The 17,301-nt window shown below is 45.0% G+C and overlaps 1 protein-coding gene across 1 annotated transcript in view; it reads right to left on the bottom strand.

The window, feature by feature from the left end:
- The window catches only part of FGD1 (FYVE, RhoGEF and PH domain containing 1), a 38,559-nt gene that overhangs the window by 986 nt on the left and 20,272 nt on the right, over window positions 1-17,301 (bottom strand). The window contains exons 6-17 of the mRNA XM_045833028.1: window positions 16,771-16,919; window positions 15,113-15,269; window positions 14,868-15,006; window positions 8,292-8,350; window positions 8,018-8,164; window positions 7,528-7,620; window positions 7,282-7,361; window positions 3,313-3,343; window positions 2,510-2,611; window positions 2,036-2,161; window positions 1,697-1,858; window positions 491-634 (exon numbers count right to left, since the gene is read on the bottom strand). Coding sequence (XP_045688984.1) covers window positions 491-634; window positions 1,697-1,858; window positions 2,036-2,161; window positions 2,510-2,611; window positions 3,313-3,343; window positions 7,282-7,361; window positions 7,528-7,620; window positions 8,018-8,164; window positions 8,292-8,350; window positions 14,868-15,006; window positions 15,113-15,269; window positions 16,771-16,919 — 1,389 coding nt within the window. The remainder of the gene's footprint in view (window positions 1-490; window positions 635-1,696; window positions 1,859-2,035; window positions 2,162-2,509; window positions 2,612-3,312; window positions 3,344-7,281; window positions 7,362-7,527; window positions 7,621-8,017; window positions 8,165-8,291; window positions 8,351-14,867; window positions 15,007-15,112; window positions 15,270-16,770; window positions 16,920-17,301) is intronic.

The following is a 17,301-nucleotide window of genomic DNA, read 5'->3' as shown; positions in this document are numbered from 1 at the left end:
GTTTTTCACCTACTAAACCCCTTCTTTTCCTTCACCTGCTCAAGAACCTTCTAAGGCTCCGTTGATAGCAGTAGGAAAATGTCAGAACTGGGGTTAGGATGCAGGTTGGGCGCAAATACCCGTTTCCTCCGATACCCCAAAATAGCTGGGCTAGTCTCGTTAGTGCATACCAAAGTTTTTAGGCCTTTGCCTAGGCCATCACCCCCATTTACATGTTTACCCCATCCAAATGGGATCTAGCAGTACCCCATCTGCACTCTGGCTTCCTCCAGGAAGCTAGACCCCTCCCACAACTCACCCCACTTTCCCCTACATACATTGGCCCACAATGCTTGTTTCTAGCCAGTCTTTATCTCACGAGGGTGGGGGTTCTGATTTCCACTTAGGTTCCCACAATGTGCCAAGGCCAAGAAGTCAAGGACTGAAGGGAAAGGGGGGCAGCCTGGTTTTGCCAGGTGGCTGAAAGGACCCAAAGGAGTAGGATGCACACCTGAGGAGCTCCGTAGATGTACAGCACCAAGGGTTCATTTTCAGGGACCACAAACCATGCCTTGTGCCAGCCTTTTCCACCCTTCTCCATGTAGTGCAGGAAGCTGCAGATGACGCTGTTCTCTGCAGCCACTGAAGCCTGTTTCTGTGACCAGAGACATAGGGGACATCAATGATGATAGAAGGCCTAGCCTGGCTCCTCCGGGCTTCAATACCCCGTCAGTGTAGGTATTGTGGTGCCCATACTTCAGATGAGGGTGCGAATTCAGGTGGCAGTACTGACTTGCCCAATGTCTCCCACTGAGTTAGTCAGGCCATGGCTGCTACCTCTTCTAGTTAGGTGGGAGGGGTGTGCGGCTCTCAGCAGGGGCACCTGAATGCCAGTCAGGCAGTCTTCTATCAGTCCATTTATTCCTCAAGTGATTTATGCATTTATACCTCACTTTTTTGTCATCTTTTGTCACATATCCATTCCCTATACTCAGTGAGAAGCAATCTAGCATTGTGGTTAAGGGGATGGGGGCTGGGTAAGGCAACTGGCTCAGAATCCCAGCTCTAGGTGAAAATGTATTGACTTGGAAAGAGAGCACGTAGAGCTATTGTAAGGATTAAATGAAATCATAGATGCAAAATGCTTAGAATAGTGCCTGGCACAGAGTAAAAGTTCTTTAAATGTTAAAAAAATAAATACCTCGATTTGGTTAAGAAACAAAACCAAAATGTGCACGCGCCTAGAAAGATAGGAAGCATAAGTGTTAGTGGTTATCTAGTGGGTAGGAAAAATAGGATGCTTTTATTATTTTTGTTTATATTGTCTAATTTTCTTCAGTGCACATATCCTACTTTATAATAAGAAAAGGTAGTTTGTCAATTAAAAAAACATGCAAGCTCTGCCACTCACTGGCTGTGTAACATGGGTTAGTAACCTCCTTGGGCCTCAGTTTCCTCATTTGTAAAATAGGGATAGTAATAGTATGGATAGATTAGTTACTGTAAAGATTAAATGTCTAAAGCACTTAAATAAAAAGTACTGGCTTTCATTCATTCACTCTTGCATTCATTTTACTCACTCCAAGCCTGGATGTTCCATGGATGTACATGGCACCATATGGTTTCAGAGATAACCAGGCCTCAGTCACATTGGGTGGGTGAGTGGGGTTCATGTCATTGATGTGTGAGGGTTAGTGGTCATAGGCCTGGCTCTTACCTCCAAGATGGACCTCCGGCGCTGAGGTGTATGCTGGCTGCAGGCTGGGCTACTCCCAGGCACCCCGTGCAAGGCCACGTAGCAGTCAGTGCACACACGGTTGGAGCGGTTGTTGTCATAGATAAGGCGGGCCCGGAACTCGGAGCATTTCCCACAAACCACCTGGAGTGGCAAGTGGGCAAGAGATGCCTGATTCCGGAAGGCCTTCCCCTTCAGTGTACCAATTCCCACAGCTGACTCATGGCCTCTTCCCCACTTAGACCATGCCCTCTCAGAAGTGGGCCTCCAGGCTGCCAGCCCATCCCCTCCCTAGCTCTGCCCCTGCCTCCCAACACTCACATGCCCGCAGGCCTTGCAGTGGTGCCTGCGCTTGGTGATGGAATTGAAGGGCTCCTGGCAGCGCATGCACATGGTGACTTCCTTTTCTCGGATGGGTGTAGGTGCCCGCTTCCCAAGATCCACATTCTGGAGAGAGGCCCAGGTCCCAGGTCAGACACAGCTACTCCCCCATCCAGTTCGGCCAATCCTTGTGCCTGACCTTGCCCTAAGACTTGGTTTATCATTAGGAAGCAACAGATACATTCAGAAGACCTGTCTTTGAGTCCTGCCTCTATCCCTACCTCATTGTGCTACTGAAGACAAGTCACTTCTACTTACTGGGCCTCCATTTCTCCAGTGATTTTTCTGTGGCCCTACCAACAGAAAACTGTGTTTTTGAAGTCATGTACTGCCTCTAGGAAGGGGAGAGGAGCATCTCAAGGTAAGGTGGGGATTTGAAGACCCAGTGTAGAGGGAAGGGATGAGGACTCTTACTGGAGAGTGAGGGGGTGTGTCTTCATCTTCCCTGTTTGTTGAGTTCAACAGTTTGAAGGTCTCCAGCGTCTGTTCATGCTTCAGAAGGGTGGAGTTGATGGCCTGGCAAGAAGATATAAGAAATGAGAGGTCAGATCACCTCACAATCCACCCATTTCCAACCTCACCTCATTATCTTATGACCTAGCCCAGAGTCAGAAAAGTTGGGTTCTAGGCCCAGCTCTGCTCTTTGCTAGTTGTACAACCTTCAGCAAGTCCCTTCCTATATCTAGGCCTCAGTTCTTTTTTTTTTTTTAAGAGAGAGGGGAAGTGAGGGAGAAAGAGGGAGGTAAACATCAATGTGAAAGAGAGATATCAATTGGTTGCCTTTCATATGTGCCCTCACCAGGGATTGACCCACAACCTAGGCATGTGCCCTGATGGGGAATCAAACCCACAATCTTTCCTTCTGCAGCACGATGCCCAATCGCCTGAGCCACACCAGTGAGGGCTCAGTTCTTATATTTGTGAAATGGGGGAGGGGGATCAGTGGCTGAAAAACTGCAGAAGGCCTTCATAGCCACTGTCTGGGCTTAACTCACTGGGGTTACACTCTCAGAGGAGCCAGCTCTCTAAAGAAAGAATTTGTGAGTTTCTGCTTAACCTCTGGACCTCAGTGAGCTTATCTGTAAAATGGGGATGGTAAAGTATGTTGTCCAGGCCCATACCAGTCAGATGTGAGTTTTAAGAGACAGTTCCCCAACCCCTGGGAGACCTGTTAATACTCCTCCAGCCCCCTACCACAAAGCCTTCTTGGATGTTACCTGGACCCAGTCTTTCTTTTCCTCCTCAGTCCTTGGGGGCAAAAAAAAAACAACAACAAAGATGTTGGGTTAGGCAGGCCAAGCAAAAGCAATTGGAGTGGTAAACAGCAAATGTTTTGGAGTCAGACAGTCCTGTGTTTGACCCTCTCCTCCTTCACTTATAACATATGTGACCTTTTAGGCACATCATTTAACCTGTTTGTGCTTTTTTATTCAATAGTTACTAATATCTTCCAGATTTGGTGCTAGGAACATGGGCCTCAGAGAGGTCCCTATCTTCAAGGAACTCATGGTCTGGGGTTAGGGGAGAGACAGGGACAATACAAGGGTATCAGTGCTGTGACAGAGTGAAAATCGGGCTGAGGAGTCCAGAAGAGGAGATCTGTCCCAGCCTGGAGTTTGGGTGGGGGCTGGTACACAAGGGTTTCCTCAAGGAGGTGCTAAGCTTCAGGTAGAGGGGTAAAGGTGAGGTGTATATAAGAGTATGGAACATACAACAAACCTTAAATAGTTCCCTCTTGCTGGAATGTCAATTTTGAGAAAGGAGGGTAGTTTATTTTTCTTCACTTGTAAAATGGAGATGACAGTTATTCATCTGGGTTGTTCTGAGCAGTAACTGAGGTGACATGCACGTGCCCAGCATAATCCCTGGTACACTAGGTGCTCAATTAGTGTGAATTTCCCCTATTCTTTGCCTTCCTTCCCTGACTCCTGTCTGCTCTGCAGTTTCCAAGACCTTTGCCCTGGTTGCATCTCCATCAAATGCTCACTAGGAGTTGGACCCAGCCTCTTGGCTGATTTCCTCCTGGTCTCTTCTAATCTCCTTCCACATCCACACTTCAGACATCAAAAGTATTTTTCTACTATGAAAATCTAAGGGTATATACCCTTAGAACCACTTCATGAAAAATTAAGGATGTGAGGCAATATTTAGCTATAAGTATGTCTATTGCAGTGCTATTTATTCTAGTGAAAAAATTGGAAGCAGCCTAAGTGTCTAACAGGGGATCAGGTTAAAAAAAAAAGGTATATCACTACTTAATGGTATGTAATTCACCACATGAATTGAGGTACAACCATTTATAATATGTTAAGTGAAAACAACATATATAAAATATACATAGCATTCTGGTTTTGTTTAAAAATATATGTGATGTGACAGTTTACATCTGTCAAAACTCATCCTTGGCACACTTAAGGCCTATGCATTTATTTCACTGTTTGAAAATTTTGCCTCAAGAAAAGGAGAGGACTTATACACACCAACATCTTTAGGGGTGAGATGTAGCAATGTCTGCAACTGACTTTGAAATGCATTTAAAAAAATCAGATGGATTGGTGGATGGATAAAAGAATAGATTTGTGATAAAGTAACTATAGTACAATGTTAATGAACACTTTCAGAATCTATACAGTGGGCTTATGGGTATTCACTGTACAATTCTTTAAAGTTTTCTATATTTTGGAAATTTTTCATTACTGAAATATGGAAAGAAAACATTGTGTTCACATGTATGTACACATACACATGTACAAATATGCAAAGAGAGGAAAAGCCTCAAAGGGGATCTACCAACATATCAGCACTGGTTCTCTCTAGGTAGTACAGTTCTAGGGAATTTTACTGTATTCTGATGGTATTCTTTTTAAAAAAATTCTTTTTTGTTCATATTCTATAATTTCTTTGCAGTAGAAAATATTGCTTTTGATTTTTAAGAGCCACAATAGTGTTTTTGGCAATGTAAACTGAATATACAGGGGTGAAGTGTCAGGTCTATAATTTACTTTAAAATGGTTCAGTAAAAGGTATACATGGCAAAATGTCAATAGTTGGTGACTTCTAAGTCAGTGGTTCTAAACCCTGTTGCACGCATTAAAATCACCTGGGGAGCTTTAAAAACTCCCCATATTCAGACTATACCCCACACAAATTAAATCAGGGTCTCTAGGGGTGTATGCCAAACACCTGGTTTTTAAAAAGCATCCCAGCTGAGGTTGTAACCTAGGTTGAGAACCAGTTGTCTAAGTGGTGGGCATATGGGTGTTTGTTGTATTTCTACTTTTCTCTGTACTTGAAAGTTTTCACCAAAATATAGGGTCCAGCACAAATAATGCCCCCTTTTTATTGCAAACTTTTATTACAAAATCATAAGCATGTAATTCTGTAATATAACAATGTCACACTCAGGCACATCATATGACATTTTAGGTGAAATGTTCAAATTAAAACTATAAATTATCACACCCATATTATTACCCTACCAACCATACTCAATGGTGTTACTTCTGCTGGACCCTGTATATTTATTTTTTAAGGTCAGTAAAAGCCATTGCAAAGCAAACCCTCCATGCCTTTTTTCAGCCACTAGGAGGAAACCTTACACTGCTCAGTGCACCCATCTGGGTCCAGCATCCCTCAGCAGCCCCCTCTCTCATCTGCACAGCCATGTGGTTTATTACTCAGACTCTTCTTAGGCTGTACTAGGCCCCATACCTGCCCTCCCCCGAATGTGCCAGTTGGCTTTGTTCTCCCTTTCCTGGCTGCAGGCCTCCAGGCTGCTCTGTCTCCCAGAGATTCAAATACCCTCTAGCCCACATTTGTTTCTCTCTAGCCTCTTTACAGTCCCAGCAATGAGGGTTCTGACTCTTATTTCTCACTTCTTTGCAGCCTGTCAGAAACAGGTCATCTAGCCATGTGCATCCATTCTTCAGCCCTGACCATGACTTTGATACCTATCCCCTGGGCCCTCAGAAGGCAGCATGAGCTCCAATCCCAGCTCTGTTCCTTTCTAGCTGTGGGATCTTGGGCAAGGCGCATAACTCTTCTATGCCTCAGTTTCCTCGTCTGTAAAATGGGATAGATGGTAACAGTAGCTACTTCAAAGGTTGTTTTCAAGCATTGAACTGGCCAATTTATACTTATATTGTTTAAGTTAAAACAGTGCCTGGCATAAGAGCAAGTATGTCTTCATTAAATTTGAGCTACTACTATAATCATCCAAGTAGAGGAGAGATAAGAAAGAAGACTCTTCGTGAAATGGTGGGTATTACTTTTAAATTTGTTACTATTTAAAAATTTTTCTTATGAAAAATTTCAAGCATACAGAAAAGCAGACAGTATAGCACAGTACATTAAATATATGCCCACTACATAGATGCAAAATTTTCTTCTTAAGATAGATTTTATTTATTTTTTTTTAGAGAAGGGAGAAGGGAGGAAGAAAGAGAGGTAGAGAAACATTGGTGTGTGACAGAAACATCAATTGGTTGCCTCTCGCAAGTCCCCTACTGGGAACCTGGCCCACAACCCAGGCATGTGACCTGACTGGGAATCAAACCAGTGACATTTTGGTTCAGAGGCTGGTGTTCAACCCACTGGGTCACACCAGCTAGGGCTAGATGCAAAATTTTCAAATATTTTGCTATATTTACTTCATATATATTATTTATATATATTTTATATGTATGTGCATATATGTATGTATTTTTGGTACATAAATCATTTAAAGATAAATTAAGATATGATATGATACTAATTCCTCAGCATGCATCATAAGAAAACAAGGCCATTTTCTTATATAACCACTATACCATGACCACACCCGAGGAAGTCAGCAGTAATTCCCCAATAGCTAATGCTCACTTCACATTTAGATGTTCCTATTGTCTTGCCAATATCTTTTAGGGCTGTTTTTCTCAAACCAGCCTTACATTATGGATCAAGCATTGCATTTGGTATTTCTCTTAAATCTCTGAATGTACAATAAACTATTTGTGTTGTTATTCATGTTCACATTACTATCTTCCCTCTCTTCTAACAAAACCCACCAGAAGAACAAGCCTGTATCTTTGGGGAAAGGTGCCCATCCTTTCTCTGGAACAATCTCTCCCCTAGGAAGGTAGCCTGACGTGCATGGCCCTACCATAGAATATCTGAAGGAAAGCCATAGATAGGCAAAGGGCAGGTACCTGGCCTGGAGCTCCAGGGAGCGCTGCTTTCCTGACACCAGGAAGGTTCGAGGCAGATTGAGGTTGGAGCTTTCCTTTAGCTGAATGGAGGGAGAAAGAGGCTTTGTGAGGCCTACTGTGTTCCACAGGGCCCTCATCCTCTGCACACATGCATGCACAGACTTGGGGTGAAGTCAGGTTTTCGTTATAACCTCCCAGCACCAAGGTCCCACTTAGGGTCCCCATTTCCCACTTTCTGGTGCTTACCTCCATGCCATCTACATCAATGCGTGCCCGCACGCTAAACTTCTGGCCAAGGAGCCGCAGCCTGGGCACGCAGTAAAGGAGGCGGTCATTGAACTAGGAAGGAAAAGGTTTGGGATGTATGTGCGGATGACCCAGGAGGACTGTGGACCAGCTCTCTTCGCTTATAAGACCCCCGAAGCTTTAGTACTGGGGACTCAAAGCAATAGGTGGAGAAAACAGCCTAGACAGAGCACAAAGGTCATAAGGAAAGAGCCTAGGCATGAGAGTCACTTCATAGTTGGGTGACCTTGGGCAAGTCACTTCTCTCTCAGTCTTAGTTACATCATCTGTAAAGTACAGGGAAAAACATTGCTAGTGTAGATAGTGAAAGTATAATAAGTTATTGTACTTAGAGGAAAGACTTAGTACCAGGACATACAGTCTTGAGTGTGTACCAGGTCAACATGTGTGGAGAGCATGGCCCATCCACAACCCCACACCTGGCACTTACTAATATGAGGTATCGGTCTTGAGTGGTCCCATTCTTTGCTGACAGCTTAAGGATGTGGCCTTCTTTTATGAGCTCTTTAGTTGGGCTGACAATGTCTTCCTCACCCCCTAGCAGCTCATATACTTTCAGCAGCTTGTGCATTCGCTCCTGGTAAGAGACAGTGAGCAAAAGGCAGGTTTGCGGTTCTGGCCTCCCCTCAGATATTCACAAGTTGCAAGCCCTCCAGGACAGAGGTGGGTGGCCAAGGAAGGGCAGGGCTAGGAGAGTCACTTACCATTTTGCGGATGGCAGCATTAGAGTGTTCTGCTGCTGTGGCTATCAGCTCCAGAGACTCTGTGGGCAAAGTGGGAAAGAAGTTGGATGGAGGATCAGCAGAGATGCTCTTGGGAGCATCTTTGCTTTCTGAATACCTCTCCTGGCCTCACTGCACCCTCTTCATTCCAAAAAGCAAAGATGTCCATAGCAACAGTACATAAAATCAGAAAATGTCTCAATTAATGCCACAATAGCAGAATCATAATAGAGAATAGCTGGCAGCCAATAAAACCCAAGCTTAACAAAATTATTATTACCATTAAAAATAACAACAATACTAGTTATAAATGTACTTGGAAGGAAACATACCATGTTTTAACAAGTTGTCTCTGGGTGGTGGGACCATGGGTGGTTTTTATCGTCTTTAGATATCTCTGTGTGTTTCACATTTTTGATAAAGAACATGTATTACTTTTATAATCAGAAAGTCATACAAAGAAACAAAAAGATCCTATTCTTTGTTTTGGTAATTCTTTTTGTTTTTAGATTTTATTTATTTTAGAGATAGGAGAAGGGAGGGAGAAAGAGAAGGAGAGAAACATCAATGTGCAGTTGCCTCTCATGCGCCCCCCCCAGGGACATGTTCCACAACCCAGGCATGTGCTCTGACTGGGAATCAAACCAGCAACCCTTTGGTTCGCAGGCCAACGCTCAGTCCACTGAGTCACACCAGCCAGGTCTGTCTCAGTAATTCTGATTATAAGAACTATACTAAGAAAATAAGTGTTCTAGGTACAAATACATTTTGGTTGCAGTAGTATTTATAACAGTGTCAAACTGGAAACAGAAATGGCCAACTGTAGGGGTTCGGCTAAATGAAGTAATGTGTGTTCATTTAATGGTCTACTAAACAAACTTTACAAATGATGCTTGTATATGGTTTTTCATAATTTGGGAAATGCTCAGGATATTTTAGGAAAAGAAAAGGATACAAACTTGTGTATACCAGAAATTCTCAATTTTGCAAATATTCACATATAAAAAAAAACAAACACCAGAAAGAATATTTCAAAATGTCCCTTGTGCTGATTCTCTGGGGGCTTGTATCACAGGTGATTTTTTCCCCCTACCTCTTTCATCTTCCCTTTAATTTCCATATGTTCTATAGTAAGCAGGTATTATCAGGAAAAAAATGGACATAAACTCTTATACATTTCCATACAGCAACAAATCCTGCCCATCATGCTTGAGGCCCAGCTGCACTGCACCCAACTTGCACTGCACCCCACTCTTGTCTGTACAGTGCTGGGTTTTCCCACTCAGAAAATATGTCTGCAATGGAGGAGCACAGGTGCTTCTGAAGTGGGTGCGTATGGTTGGCAAACTAAGTCTTGCTCTCCTAGGAGGCCCTCCCTCCATGACCAAGTGTAGGTGCTAAAGATCTGTGGCCTTTCCCAGATCAGGCCTTTCAGGTGCCAGGCTCCAATCTCCAACTTCTCCTCTACTCTAGATGCCAGAGAGAGCTTTCTTATATGTGGCTGGCTGTCACTCCTCTACTCATATGTGCCAATGGCTCCCCTATGCCTATAGGATAAGGACCCAGCCTTTTAGTCTGGCATTCAAAGCCCTTGGTGATCTGGTGTTCTGATGACCTTTCCAGTGTTCTCTGATTGCCTTTCAACATGTCCTGTCTTGCCTCACCTGGCCAACTGCCACTTAGTCTTTTGGATTCAGCTCACCTCCTCCAGTAAGTCTGCCCTGAATTCCCAGGCTGGATTATGACCTTGTCTGGATTCCCACATTCCCCTTAGCTCCACCTTCTGTCCTACTGGTCACACTGCACATTCATTGTATGTTTAGATGTCCACATTTGTATCCTGCAGTACACTAGGAGCCCCTAGGATAGAGTCGAGGTCCCACTACCCTCTCCAGGGCTCCCCAATAGATGCTTTGCATAAATTAGCTTTTTAAATCCTTACAATAACCCTATAAGTGTGATTGTGCTGTTTGTCCTATGGGGAAACTGACTCAGAGAGAAGAGGTGGTGGCCTTAGGTTGTTTACCTGGGAGGCAGCAGAGTTGACCTCAGAGCTGGAGTTGCTCTCTCAGTTGCCCTTTCTCCTATACATTCTGCATCTCCTCCATCCCAGGGAAGGGGGCATGCTGGGTGGTAGACGTAAGGAAGGGGACAAGAAGAAAATTCTGGCAAGCAGTGGGTATATGAGCTCAGGCCTGTGCAGGCTGCTGGACTGACTGGAGGCTTTGCTATTGGGAACTCTGTCTAGAGGTGTCTTGTGTGGGAAACAGACTGGCATTTCCAGTGTATGTAGGCTCTTTCTGGAGGTTCAGTGTGGGGATCTTAGTTCAGGAATTCATTTGGGGGGTTTAGTCTAAGGAACACTGTTTGGGGAGATTGGTATAGGAGCTTGGTATGGGGGCTTTAGTGGTGCCTGATCTGGGCTTGGCAGTCTGGGACCTTATTTGGAGTTCTATTTTGGGCTCAGGGTAGGCAGCTCAGGCCAGGAGTTCTAGCTGACCTGGCTTGGTAAGCCCAGTCTAGGGTCCAGGCTTAAGAATTTAGTCTGAGATACAGAAAGTGGGGGAGTCAGTCTGGGGAACCAGAGATATGATTCAGTGGGGCTCAGTCCTGGAAGCATTTTCTGGGGCTCCATCAGAGGGTTTTAGTCTAAGGAGAAAACATAGGGAGGTCAGCTTAAGATCGTGGCTTGGGGAACTTAGTGAGCATATATTGGGCTGACTCTCATTCTGAGAAGCTCAGAAAACTAGAGTGGGAAGTTCTTAGAGGCGGGGGAGCTCAGTTAGCCATGCTCACGCTATGAGGTTCCTTCTAGGGACACAGGTAGGGATGAGATTGGTATAAAACAGGAACCTAAATTTGGTGAACTCAATCTGGGGACTGATTTTAGGGGTACTTAGTATGGAGGGTGTCAGCCAGGGCACTCAGCAATAAAAACAGCTAACATTTTTGAGCCTTTACCATGTGCCAGACATTGTGCTAAAAGCTTTACCTGGATGATCTCCTTTACTCTCCAGACAACTCTTTGGGGTAGGTATCATTATCATCACCACTATACCAGAAAACCAAAGCTGAGAGACTGAGAGAGTCACCCAGGGACACACAGATGGAAAAAAGGGACTCAATCTGGGGCTCAGTCTAGGGAGCTACACTGGCAGCTCACTTTAGGGGTCCAATCCAAGGAGTTCATTCAAAGCATTTCAGTTAGGAAATATCATGCTAGGGATCCAGAATGGAAGTAAAATTGCAGAACTCAGTCCTGGAACCTCAATGTGGACATGTGATTCTATAGAATTCATGGGCTCTGAGTGGAGAAATGAGATGGGAGGCTTCTTGTGGGGACCTAGTGGCAGTGAGGTGTCCTAGGTTCTCAGTATGGGGCCCAACCTGGAGACCTCAATCTGCTAGACTTGACCTGTGAATCTCAATCCATAAATCTAAGTCTGGGAGGTAGAAAATGGGGGGCTTTGTCTGGGGGAAGTCTGTCTGGGAGTTGAGTCTGATAGGATCAGATTTGGAGCTTAGCATGGGTAGCTTAATTTGGGGGACTTGGGCTAAGGAAAACACAGTCTGGAGTTTCTGTGTGGAGCTCAGTCTGGGCAGCTCAGTTCCAGGGTTCTCTCTGGGGCTGACTGGTCTAGGTCTGTGGTCTGGGTCTTGAGTGTAAGTCTTTTGGGCTCAGGCTAGAAGTGTCAGTCTGAGGGACAGTACACGGAAGGGTTAATCTCAGGTGCTTGTTTTGGCAATACCCATCTATAGAATGGTGGCCAAGGAGATCAGGCTGGGAGGCTCTTTTGGGGGAATCTCACTCTGGGACATCAGATTTAGGGCTCTAACTGGGGACCCTAGTCTGGGGATCTCAGTTTAGGAAAACTGGTGTGGGGTATCTATGACTGGGACCTCAGACTGGTTCAGCCTGAGACGGGTTAGATAAGTCAGTCCATAGGAATTAGGGTGGAAGGCTTTTTCCAGAGATTCAGGATATGTAGCTCATCCTGGCACCTCAGTAGGGGCTCTCATTTGGGGAGAGGAATATGGTATTTAGTTTGCAGATGTTTGTAGAGCTCAGCTATCAAACTCTTTAGGTTTCTATCTCTTTCTAGAGGTCCAGGCTTGGTAGGAAAGTGCCCCATCTGGTGGTGTGGAGAGGGCTCACTTTGGGAAGTGGATACAACTGTCTGCTTCTGACTCTTGTGGCTTCCAGGACCCCACACTTTTCTAGTTTTCCTCCTACCTTTAGGGCTGCTCCTTTCTAAGTCTCCTTTTCTGACTTCACCTCCCTCAGCTTTGTCCTTGGTTCTCCCATCTTCTCCATGTATACTCACTCCCTTGGCGATTGTGTTCAGCCTTATGGCTTTGCATACTGTCTATGCACCAATGACATCCAGATCTCTCTCCCTGGGATTGTATGCTCATCTTTGGCATGAGTTTAACTGGCAGCTCACTTTGAACAAGTCCAAAATCAAACTCCTAAGTGCATCTTAGGAACTACTACCACCAGCCAAAAAGTTTGCGAGTCATCTTGACTCTTTCTCCCGAGCCCACACTCATTCCACCCTGGTTCTTTCAGTGCTACTCCCAAATGCAGCAACTGTGAGCAACATGGGTCTGAACTGCATGGGTGCACTTACACTTGGATTTTATTCAATAAATTCTATAAATGCATTTTCTCTTTCTTATGTGTTTCTTAATGACATTTTCTTTCCTCTAGCTTACTTTATTGTAAAAATACTGTACGTAACACATACAACGTGTGTAAATCAACTATCATATGCTATCAGTAAGGCTTCCGGTCAACAGTAGGCTATTTGTTGTTAAGTGTTTGGCGAGTCAAAAGTTGTATGTGGATTTCTGACTACATGGAGGTTGGTGCCCCTAATCTGGCATTATTCAAATGTCAACTGTATAATATATCTTGAATCTAACCATTTCTTACCACTTTCACTACTGCCATCCTAGTCTTAGCCAATTTTTCTTACTTAAATTTTTGCAAAAAGGCCTCTGACTGGTGGCGTCTTGGCTTTCTCTCTTGCTCTTGATCAATACCTTCTCATGACCACCCTCTGCATTCAGAATAAAATCCATGTACTGATCTATGCCTTCAATGTCTTGCTTCTCTCTCCAATCCTACTTCTGCCTTTCTATCCTCACTTGTCATGCTCAGGTCCCAGTGGCCCTCTTGTTGGTCCAGAGACAGAATCTGCCACCTCCTCCCTTAACTTCTATCTTAGGAACTCTGCACCTGCTGTTGCTTCTGCGTAGAATATGCTCCTCCCAAGTTGGTGCTCTTCCCCAATTGACATGTGGCTCACTTCTTGTTATTCAGGTTTGATTCAAATATATTCTATTCAGAGAGGTCACCCAGTCTAGAGTAGGCCCCCCAGTCAGTTACCTCGCCCTCTTATTCACTGAATTATACATAGCACCTTTCTAATATTTTCCTGTGTATTTATTACAGTGAGTCCTCAAGGTCATCAATTAGTTCTTGGAACTGTACAGAAATGATGTATAATGAAACCAGTTTTACCATAGGCTAATTGATATAGGCAAGAGTTGAGTTCCTATGGCATCTCATCAATGTTCTAATGAAATGGCATTGAAGGAAATGACATTATTCAAGGACCTGCTGTACTTTTGTTTATTGTCTATCTTTCTGACTAGAATATACACTCCCTGAGATCAAGGGCCTTCTCTGCCTCGTTCATCTTCATTTTCCCTGTGCCTAAGACAATGCACAGAATACAGAGGTGCTCAGTACACAGCTGTATGGTAAGGAAGGAATAAACTGAAATAAAAGTCTAGGGTGAGAAAGTTGGGGAGAGAGACTCTGGGGAGCACTTTTTTTGGGTGTGACACTAGAGGGTGGGTTTTATACTGGAGGAATCAGAATTAAACAGTTTTCTAGTGGTTAAGTGTGGGGAGGTAGTATCTCAGCCTACAAATCTACATCTTGGAGCCAGAAAATATCAAATCCAGTCTGGGGTACTCAGTTTTGGAGAGGTGATTCTGTGGGGCCCTGATCAGACTTGGAGTTTCTTTTGAGAGGTTCATTCTGGGCAGAGGCTGTCAGCTACGGAGTGGAGGTCTAAATGTGGAGGATGGAAAATCAGGGACTCAATAAGATAAATCTTTCTGGGGAGCTTAGCTATGGAGATTCAGTTAAGAGGACTTGGCCTGAGGAGTCAGTCTGGGTTCTCAGCCTTGTGGCTCAATCCCTTTAGGCTTGGAGCAACTTTATTTGAGGACGAGTCTAGGAGTCAGCCTTGGGGTCTTGGCCTAGGAAACACGTGGCTCCCTTTATGGGATCATTCTGGGAATGCTCCTCAAACTCACAGCATTCCAGTTGGAAACTTTAGACTGGGGAGCTCCTGAATGTTCTGTCTGAGTCATCAGGCAGAGATATCAACCTGGAGGTTTATCCTTGAGTCTTATTCTAGAGCCTCAATGTGGGCCTTTCAGTCTGCAGATCCTATTCTGAGATTTCAATTATGTGCAATGGAAGGCTGACCCTGTGATATAAGTCTTGGGGTGGGGCTGGGCCCAGGTGTGTGTACTCACTTTGGGCGTCTTTGCTGTCCGGTGAGCCATGGGGCAGCTTTAACAGATAGTCCTTGAGAAGTAGTTCATAGCGCGGGATGCGCTGTACGGGCTCTAGCATGTGGTGCTGCAATGTCAGGTTGCCACAGGCTTCCTCCTTCTGTGACAGGCAGAGGCAGAGGGGCTCAGGTCTGGCCATAGAAACCCCCACCGGGTCCCTGAAGACCTCTCCTCCCCAGTCTATCCCATCCATCTTTGCCACTTACCTGCACCTCATGGATGATCACTTTAAACTGGGTGGAGCGCTCTGTCCAGGTGTTGACCAGCTCCACGGCCCGGTCAAAGTTTTTCACATATTCGCCATACATCTTGAGGAAGGGTGCCAACTTTTGCAGGATGTCTCCAATGCGTGGGTAGCGGTCCCTGGGGTGGAAGCAGGGGCTGACATGGTTCTGTTGATCCTTGTCCCTCAATCTCCCTCTCACCCCATAGATCTCTAGCCCCAGGCAGAGACCTATGGGGTCTCTTAGTCCTAGAAATCTACCTCTCCACCAGTCTACTTCTTAGGAAACTCTGCTTATATTATCAGCCAATTAGGCCGAGAGGCTCTGCTTGACTGGAAACTATTGCCTGGGCTGCCACTTACCTCAATTCTACCCTGCTCAAGCACCAGGAATGATACTTCTTGGAATACCTGTGCTGATCTAATTGCTACTTCAAACACTGATTGATTGATTGATTTTTAAGTCTTTACCCAAGGATATGTTTATTGATATTAGAGAGAGAGGAAGGGCAAGAGAGAATAAGAGAGAGAAATATTGATGTGAGAGAGAAACATCAATTGGTTGCCTCTTGTATATGCTCCGACTGGGGATTGAACCTGTAATCTTTTGGTGTATGCAATGATACTCCAACCAACTGAGCCACCTGGCCAGGGCCATATACTGATTCTGTACCCAGTCCTGTGTTGGGTGATTCTGGGGACACAAATGAGTCATACTTAGTGGAGCCCTGAGAAGGTAACAGTCTGGTATGGAAGGCAAAGTGACCAGGCCTGGCTGCACTCCACAGGAGTCTCAGTCAGCTAGGGGACACACAGGACTGTGCCTGGGCCAGCCTTCAATGGTCACAGTCAGTTGGAAAAATGCAGGAATTGGCTTCATGCCAGCCCTCTCTGGTCACAGTCTGGTGAGGGGGACATACTTTATCTTATGGGTGTGGGGAGTGTACAGATGATTTTAAGCAGGAAATGACATGGTCTGACTATTGTTCAGAAAGACCATTCTGGCAGGTGGTGTGGACTCTATAGGATGGATTGAAGAAGAGAGCCTGGAGGCTGGGAGACTGCCTGTCACCCCTGCACATCTACCTGAGGCCTCAGCTCAGGCATCACCTCCTCCCTGGATCCTTTAAATTTGGTCCATTTGTCTGGATTCCCACAGCCTCCCATTCTGAGCTATCATAGTACCAATAAAAAAATAACAGCTCACATTCATGGAACATTTATATACTGGGTACTATTCTATGCTCTCTATATGTATCAGCTAATTTAATCCTTAAAACATTCCTACAAAGTAGGCTGTTATTACTACCTTTATTTTATAGGGAAGAAATTGAAGCACAGTAATTTAAGAATCTTAATGTTACAAATGTACAAATGACAGAGCTAGAATGTGAAGCCAGCCAATTTGGCTCTTAACCTCATACTCTTAAGGGCTTTGCTATTCTGTAATAATTTTCTGAGTCCCAGACTATGTTTACTTTTAGTTTGGGAGGGCCTAGAAGGCAGATCTTGGGCCTGATGCTTTTTGTGACAGGTGGTAAGAGAAGAGGGCAGGCAGGAATGAACTTATGCACACAGCTAGCCTGGGCTCTACAGGCAAATGGATAGGAGGGCGGGCAGCTTCGATGTGGGGCCTCTCACCATTCTTCCATGCGTTTCTCTAGCTCAGGCAGCAGAAATTGCTGGTGGAAGCAATAGATGGAGCAGATGTTAGAGAAGATGCCATGGACAACATCAGCTGGGAAAGAACTGCGGTTCCGAGCTTCTTCTAGCAACCTGGCACAGAACACCTGTGGGGCAGGGCAGGAGTGCTCAGTACAGCTGAGCCTGGGGCTTGGCTAGGAAAGGGGCTGCTTGCAGGTGAGGGCAGTGTTTAGGGTCAGCTTTGTGGACCTTTGGGATCAGCATGGTCTTGAGACTGAGGACAGAGGGAATGGAGTTAGGTTTGCATGTGGGGTTGGATTTCAGGTTGTCAAGGTTAGGACCTGGAGGTAGGCACTGGAACAATGACAAGTCAGGATCAGGGTCAAGGTCAGAATTAGATTCAGGGCCAGAGAGAAGGATGGAATTAGATCTGTTCATTTAGCAAGTATTTTTGAGTGCTTACTGTGAGCTGGACAGTGAAGAACACAGACAAAACTATCTACCCTTAAGGATTCTAATGAATTTGGA

Source organism: Phyllostomus hastatus, unplaced genomic scaffold (genome assembly GCF_019186645.2).
Source record: "Phyllostomus hastatus isolate PE091 unplaced genomic scaffold, TTU_PhHast_1.1 phas_contig_10, whole genome shotgun sequence".
In the NCBI taxonomy this organism is placed as follows: Eukaryota; Metazoa; Chordata; class Mammalia; order Chiroptera; family Phyllostomidae; genus Phyllostomus; species Phyllostomus hastatus.
This window is presented reverse-complemented; position numbering and strand designations above follow the sequence as displayed.